The sequence below is a fragment of the Typopeltis vanoorti genome, chromosome 25 (assembly GCF_054136105.1).
Source record: "Typopeltis vanoorti isolate ZY-2024b chromosome 25, IOZ_Tvanoo_1.0, whole genome shotgun sequence".
NCBI lineage: Eukaryota > Metazoa > Arthropoda > Arachnida > Uropygi > Thelyphonidae > Typopeltis > Typopeltis vanoorti.
This window is the reverse complement of record NC_143573.1, coordinates 34,820,610-34,829,023: the sequence shown is the minus strand read 5'-3', so window position 1 is coordinate 34,829,023 and position 8,414 is coordinate 34,820,610. Positions and strand designations below refer to the sequence as shown.

At 34.8% G+C, this 8,414-nt stretch overlaps 2 protein-coding genes across 2 annotated transcripts in view; one reads left to right on the top strand and one right to left on the bottom strand.

Moving 5' to 3' along the window:
• Positions 1-837: 837 nt before the first annotated feature.
• bigmax (helix-loop-helix-leucine zipper transcription factor bigmax) lies at positions 838-2,615 on the bottom strand. The gene has a single exon (XM_090414614.1). It carries the CDS (start codon positions 2,408-2,410, stop codon positions 1,676-1,678), a length of 735 nt encoding a protein of 244 aa, XP_090270740.1. The 5' UTR covers positions 2,411-2,615; the 3' UTR covers positions 838-1,675.
• A 120-nt stretch (positions 2,616-2,735) lies between these two features.
• The window catches only part of LOC150092652 (vesicle transport protein GOT1B-like), a 59,373-nt gene continuing 53,694 nt past the window's right edge, over positions 2,736-8,414 (top strand). The window contains exon 1 of the mRNA XM_090414250.1: positions 2,736-3,169. Within this exon, the coding sequence (XP_090270376.1) occupies positions 3,145-3,169 (25 nt within the window). The 5' untranslated portion in view covers positions 2,736-3,144. The remainder of the gene's footprint in view (positions 3,170-8,414) is intronic.

Below are 8,414 nucleotides of genomic sequence, written 5' to 3'. Positions count from 1 at the left end.
TTGGGATGCAAGCTTTCTCTCTCTCTCAATGTTTACTGCTAGTTATGGTGGATGGCACCCAGGGCCGGCTCTACAGACAGTGCAAGACATGTATTTGCATGGGGCAGCAAAATTGGCATAAACTATACGAAAAATAAGGGGGCAGTAAAATATGCTACTCCATGGCATGACAAAATCCCTAGGGACAGCCCTGATGACATCCTCTTTTTGAGCTTCTCCACCAATGCAGGAGTGCCTCAGGACTGAGCTCTGTTGTTCTAACATATACTTTCTTTCTCTTATACATAAATAACCTATTCTCAGTTGCCACTAAACCTATCCACATGCTTAAGATAGTGTACTTCATTCAGTGTTCAGTCATCTCATGTTTCAGGATCATCTGCAACCAGTGCCTTAAACACTTTTTTATCATGAATACTGAAGTGTCCTATTGGAAAAAATAATACTTATCTTTTTTTTTTTTTTTACAGGTCACAGTTTTTTAAAGGTATGATAGAAATTTTCAGTGAAAAACATGACATTAATGTAGTGACCTGACCATGACCATAATATTAAATTTTACATATTCATGAGTTAGCCACTTAAATATATCTGATAGATCAACCTTAACTTTTGTTTTCTGAAGGGAAGGGTAAATAACATGATATGCAACAATGTGCGCTCATTTTATTTCTGTATTAAACTAGGATTTAATTCACTCATACAGTGAAAATATAAGGACATATCTCTCAAACCTGACCACCTGGATTTGTGGTTTGGGAGGATGAAAGAAGACTTGCTTTCTGACAAAAGTTTATATGGGGAGAAGAGAGATGAGTTGCCAATCAAATTCAGCTGAACTTTTTTTTAACTTTTTAATTAATGAAATATTGGAAATAATGAATCAATAAACACTTCTACATGTAAAGTAACATTTTTTTATCATTATATGTTAATTTATCACTCATTTTACAGCATACAAGAAAAACTGATTTATTTAGAATACAAATTTTTAACCCACATATATGGTTAAAATAGTTTTAACTATTTGCAAAAAAATTCAATAAGTTTATTGTAAAACTATGAAAGGCAAGGCCCTGTTGTATTTTGAGATCATTATTGTTTGTTTATCCATTGGTGATGGTCCTAATCTCTATTCACAATACTTGTGATTCTTGCTGAAATGTCAACTTGTACAGAGAGAGATTGATTGAGTGCAATTCTGTTGGCCATAAACTGTGGATATATATAAATTTCGTTTAAAAAAACATACCTGACAATATCAAAGTTAATATGGTGCTTCCACAGTCTCAAGACTCATTGTGGGAGCCCTTGGCAAATTTTGGATAAATCTTGAATATTAAAAGAAATTGGTATCCAGAAACTAAAGATTTCATTCTATTTACATAAAACAAAATTGGAACCAACTGTACATGTAGACTTTATATGATGGCTAAATTATGAACTGTTCATAATTTAGTCGCCTAAATGTATAACCAAATATACTTATGTAATAAAACAGTTTAGATAACTTAAAAATATACTTCTTAGAGTTTATTTTTGAAATAACCTTCCCATATGATATAACATTTTGCTGCATTAGATGTAACTTTAGTGGGCTTCTATATGTCATGGTATATACATACAATAACTGAGTAACAAGATAGTTGCATACTATACATAAGAAGCATACTGGCTATGAAAGCTGACGATTCAATTGCCGCAAAATGGACAATACCATTTCCTGAAGGGTCTGAGGTTTACAGTATTCTTCTAACCAACTGAAAACACATCCAGATAGTTCTGCAAAATTGGCTACAGATATTGAAGAATTGAATGATTGAAATAAAGAATCGCTTATGGCCTGAAATACTTGAAATTTCACTTCATCGCTTACTTGGCTTGGGTTCTGGCCAGGCTGATTTTGGTGAACGTTAACTATCTGTTCATAATTTGTCTTCATAATTTGCAGGGCCACTACTTCTTTTCTCAGTGCGTTGAGCTCATCTTCCTGTTTTTTCTTTTGCTGAAGAAGAAACTGTATATAGTCAATAGATCGTTGTAAGACTGTTGCCTTGCTCAACTTATAGCTACTAATACTATCCTGTTGTTGGCAAGTAGGTACCAGATACTGAAGATCTTCATATCCTTTCTTAATTGCATCACGACGCTTTTGCTCGGCTTGTGTATGTGCTTCTCGGCGTCGTTCTTTGTAGCTCAGTGTGGATTTATGATCACTATCTTCGTCATCTGTATTGTGGGCAGATGATGAAGTCAATATATCAATCGATCCGGTAGATGATGTACGAGAAAACGAAAATATTCCAACTGAAGACGGACCCGAAGGACTAGACATGCCAAATTTTGATTCCCCTTCAAGTCCGTTTAGCTGAATGTTTTCATCCATCGTGCTTGTAATTTCATCTTCCATGTTTACTTTTTCTCTTAGAAGGGTTACCACTATTAAAGATTACTTCAACCTAAAAATCGCATCTTAAAAGTTGCAGCAATTATATAATTCATGCCTGTATACAAGCTACTACTGGGGATTACACACACAAAGCCTAAGCTCACTTACAAAAAAAAACCGACGAAAACAAGATAGTAAACAACATTACAATACACAATTCTAGTCACATGTATTACTATTCTCCAACTGAAGAAATTGCAGAAGAGTACCGCGATCGAGGTTATGGATGTATATTATATTTACAGTTCCTCGTGTTGCTACAGTGGCGTGACGTGGCTGTGTTACGATCTGCTGAGATTAAAACTACCGTTTAAGAAAAAATAAATAAATAAAATAAACAAAAATAAAAATCGGTCAGTAACCTATAGTGCATATGATAACGCTTATTAAGATTGACATTGCAGACAATAAAACTGCACTTAATCGCACGAATTCATGTTATTTGCTGGCAATGTTTTGACTATGGAGCCATTATTTTCTGACATGTATATTGCTCTGAAATAGTTGCTCTTAATACTTCATGATGTACGCTTAGCGAAAAATAAACTTCAAGCAATTGTGGCTTAAAATTAGCTTTAACTACATTGAGCAGGCCTATTTAAAAAGAAAACCTGGCGTATTCAGTGGAAGCGCATAACTGAGGCGGCATCTTAGAATCATAGTAAAATTAGTGGAGGTTTTAATTAAATCGTAAGATGTTTGAATTAAGTGATATGCAAAGTAAGTATGGTTTTACAATATTTATAAGATACAGGACTCACTTTTAAGTGGAACCCAATGCCGTTTCAAATAATATTTGGAAAGGCGTTAATTCATTTCATATTTCAACCTCACTTAAAAACAAAATATGCCTAAGCGCCAAGTAGGAAATATTTCTGGAAACATAACATTACAAGGAATAACTGACACAAAATCTCCATGTATGGGAAATATAACTTCCATCATACTGGGAAGCTATCAGCTTCAGTTTTGCCAGATTTTAAAATTATATATATCATACAAGAAACAGATTTTGCATGTCAGAATATTACCAATGAAAACAATTGAAAAAAATAAACTATTTGAAATATAAGAAACAAAAAGAGGCCCGGTTTACATCACTAAATGAACCCCTTCCCCCAAAGAAGAAGGCTGGCTCTGATGAAAAATGTTTGTGTGAATGTAGCAACTGGTGGCTGTTCTTTAATCTTAGAAGTTTCCAAAATGAACATGTTTTCTTGTAATATTTTTTAACTGAATAATTAATATTTAAATCCAGGTCCTATTTATTAATTTATTTTTAATATTTGTAGATTCAAGTTAAAACAAGAATGGTCCCAAAACATATTCCTGTGCAGTGGCCACCCAGAGGGGGGGGGGAAAGGGCCCTCCCCCCCCAAAAAAAACACTAGAAAATTTTCCCAAAATCTTTTCCTAATTAAAATTCATTTTTTAATTTATGTTATGTGGTGTCTTATATTTCTATACTACTTGTGAATTAGCAATCACTGCACATGCTCAGTAATAGGTCATATGTGATGCATATTGTGTATTCTCAAATCGTCTACTCAACTTCCCCCCCCCCCCAAGATTAAAATCTTAAGTGCACTACTGTTCCTGTGGCACTCCACTAGAGACCTTCCTCTTATGGTATACCACTCCTCCATACACAATCTGCTGTTGATACCTATCTGACAGCCATTCAGCAATCTTACTTGCTGGTCTGTTATCATCTGTTTCAGTATAGCTAAGCTTATCATGTGGAAGTCTATCAAAGGCCAACAGTATACCACTTTACATACATCTTTATCCAGTGAATTTGTAACATTGTTGTAACATGTAAGCAGATTGCTAAAGCATGGTCTACCTGTAACAAACCCATGCTGACCATCTTAAAGAATACTGCTATTATTAACTCATTCCTATATCCAAGTCCTCATCAAGTTACAAGTTAAACAAGAATGGTCCCAAAACAGATTCCTGTGAGTAATTCCACTAGAAACCTTCCTCTTTTGGGATACCACTCCTCCAAACACAACCAGCTGATACCCATTTGACTGCCAATCAGCCATCACCAAAAATTTAACTGTTGAAAGTTTATTTCATTTAGTCATAAATTAAATTCAAGTTTGCATGTGAAGTATCTTCACGACTAGGCTACTTGTATATAAAGGCATATATATAGCCTCTGTAATTTAATTTTTGCCTCAAGTTGGTTTCTAAGTTTATTAGAATCACTTGTCTTATAATTCTAGATAAATTCCTTTTCCTTGGTATTTCTGTATGTCTATTCATTCCCTAAGTCAACACCACATGGTCACCCTCATCAACTAAGGATAAGGATGTTATCACATTCACAGATGCTATGAAAAATCTCATATTCTTGATCCATGTATGTTCTCTCCACCAGATGCTCCCTAAGACATTTGCTGCAGAAGAATTCTAGATATGCAGTTTCCTTATTACTATTTGCTTCTGCCCAATTTATATTACCATAATTAAAATCCCTGAATAACTTGGAATTAGTTACTTTGCCCTTGTCACGCTAATTTGCTTGAACATCTCCCATTCATCATTTCCCTTATTTTTAGGCTTCTAATAACAGAAAATCTTCAAGAATGATATTAGCCTAATGCATAGAAGTCATTATATTTCAATATTCTAATTTAAGGTGGAATGTTTTCTTCTCAATCCCAAAAGTATGGGAGAATCTTGTTCTTTGCAGGTATTAGAAATGATTAATCGTTTGTTAGTACATTTCTAGTTTGCAGTGGTTGCCTTTTTTTGATTAACTGAGTGTTGTATTGCTTGTTTATTCTACACTGATATTACTGTTATTTTCAGTATGAAATATCCATTATGATTTTTATTAAATCTTTACTGTGTTGACATATTTTTGCACTTTCTTTTTCTCAGCTTTCTACCCTCACAGAGCATAGCAATTTAAATTTATATGCATAACTTAAAATTAATAAATATATAATTACAAAATTGTATCGGATCTTTCTGAGCAATAAATACAAAATGTTATATTCAGGCAATGACAAGGAAAAGAAGGAGTAGCCATAGTATTCAACACTAAATACGAGGCTAATCTTCTTCAATGGCAGGCAGTCTCAATTGGAGTGATGTGGGCAAATATCAGAATGGGGAACTGGACAGTGAGACTTATTTGTGCCTATGTTTTGGGAAAATTTGGAGAAAAGAGCAAAGCTAATAATAATTGCAAATACTTGTTGGATTTCTTCTCAGGACATGGAATGGTTATTACTAACACCATGTTCCAACATAAAAATGTGCACAAATTCATGTGGAGAGAAGAGGCAAGGAATAAGAAAAGTCTCATTGACTATGTTATTGTTGATAGTGATGTTTTCTCCCTGCTGCAGGACACCAGAGTGTACAGAAGATTTGAAATTGGAAGTGATCACTATTTAGTCTTGAGCAGGATAAAATTGAATTTCATATAGAAAAGAATAACATGTAAGAAAGTTTTAAAGCGAATAAAAGTTGAGCAGATATGAACTGACTAAAATACACAAAGATTATTGAAGAAAAAATGAAAGAGTTTGAGAACAAGAACCAAACCTTGGAGATTCAGTGGCAAGCCTTGAAGAAAACCCTGATCGATTCAGCCAGAGAGGCATGTGGTGAGGTTGTCTGCAAGAATAGAAAAATCAGAACTCCATGGTGGACACAGGAAGTTAAATAGGCAGTGAAGGAAAAGAAGAAAATATATCAAAAGTTCCTGGCAAATAAGTCAGCTTGTGCTCTTAGAGAATACAGAGACAAATGTAAGAAAGCTAAACACGTATAAAACTAGCTAAACAAAGTCATGGGATGACCTTGGCAAGAACATAGAAAATAATGTGAATCCTTTCTTTTAGGCTTATACGGTGATCCGAATACATTTTGGAAAATTATGGAGACAACTACTGTGTTTGAGTAAAACTTTAGTTTAATATAAACTAAGATCCACTTTCGACGTTTCACCTTTATATCAAAGTCATCTTCTGGAGCATATGCACTATATACAGAAAACAAGCTACACTACAATCTGGATGGTTTGTTAAAGTTAATGACCAACCGTTGCAACAATTATTGGCCTGACCTCTGGTAAAAAAAAAAAAAATGAAAAATAAAATTTGTTGCATTGATGTATATTTTTATTTTTCATTTTTTATTTTTTTCACCAGAAGTCAGGCCAATAATTGTTGTAACGGCTGGTCAGTAACTTTAAAAAACCATGTAGATTGTAGTGTACCTTGTTTTCTGTATATAGTGCATATGCTCCAGCTTCTGGAGCATATGCTCCAGAAGATGACCTTGATATAAAGGTTGAAACGTCGAAAGTGGATCTTAGTTTATATTAAACTAAAGTTTTACTCAGACACGGTAGTTGTCTCCATAATTTTCCAAAATGTGAACATAGAAAATAAATATCAAGAAGGTGGCAAAATATTCTGGAGATTGTTGAAGAAGCTTAGAAATGGAGGAAAGAGTGCTGTAAAAGGAGTTAGAGATAAAGGTGGCATAAAAATGGGAGAAAAAGATATCCTTGAAGTATTGAGTAATTATTATTATTATTATTATTAAACAAGACCTCGTGGAGTCAAAGACTCATCTGGGAGGTCCTTTTATCACACACACAGCTCATCATACCGTGTCTTAAACACACTCAAACTCCTTGCAGACACCACACTCTCAGGCAAGGCATTCCAATCATTCACAACTCTGCATGAAAAAAACCTACCTCTCACTCCCCTACTCACGCCCTCTTTATACAGTTTCCAGGGATGACCTCTGGTTCTCTCCTGATCTCCCACTATTCTCTGTAGAACTTCTCCACCATTGATCTTATAACAACCCCTATAATTATTACTTATTATTACAATCTTATAATTACTTCGAAAAATTGCTAAATGAAACAAGCAGTGATGGTACAGTGGTAAAAAAACACTCAACAGGCATACAGTCAGGAATACATATCCATACTTGAAGTAGAAAAAGCCATCAAAGGCTTGAAATGTGGAAAGGCAACAGGAGTAGATGATATTCGACCAGAAATGCTGAAGTATGGTGGTATAAAAGTCTTACAGTGGCTGCACTGCATAGTTCAGAAGTCCTGGACAGAGGGACGAATTCCTGATGATTGGAGTAGAGCTCTCATAGTACCCATATATAAAAAGGGAAATAAAACTGAATGTGAGAATTACAGAGGTATTTCCCTACGGAATGTTCCTGGTAAGATTTATGCAAGTATACTTGAGAAATGGTTGAGAAGAATTGTGGAAGAAAAGCTCTGTGAAGAAAACAAACTGAATTCAGGCCAAATAGAGGCTGTCAGGATCAGATCTTCACTTTACGACAAATAGTTGAAAAATAATGGGAATATAACAAAGATCTGTATTTAAGTTTTGTCGATCTGGAAAAGGCATATGACAAGGTGCCAAGAGAGAAGCTATTCAATACATTGCAGTTATAATGGGGCAGTATATCAAGCAATACTTAGTCTTTATTTGAGTTGTAAGTCAGCAGTTAGAATTGAAAGAAGTACAGGAAGATGGTTTAATGTTAAATCTGGTGTCAGACAAGGATGTACATTGAAAGTTTATTTTTCGCCTTGTTAGATTATAATAATTTTAGTTTAATCCTTTATCCAAGTGTGAGCAAACAAAGTTTTTGCACCTGAAAATATCTTCATCTTCTAGACTGTATATGGTGTTGTACTACCTTAGTGCGGTAAGGTAGTACAACACCGGACAACTCGTAGCAAAGGTGGACCAAGCTAACAACACTCGTATCCCAGTATCTCCCATAATGCAAAACACATCTCCTTGCAGATATGTATAATGTTATGCATTAAGGGAAGGGCCACTACCCAGACTAGTTTCGACCTTTATTGAGGTCTCTTCAGTGGGAGCCAGGCCCAGAGGTGGAGATACCAGGCAGAAGCAATAGCGAGGTCATCTTTACCTATAGGAGT

Bases quoted from the DNA above. Each gene is read 5' to 3' on its own strand.
- bigmax (XM_090414614.1), bottom strand. From the start codon at position 2,410: ATGGAAGATGAAATTACAAGCACGATGGATGAAAACATTCAGCTAAAC.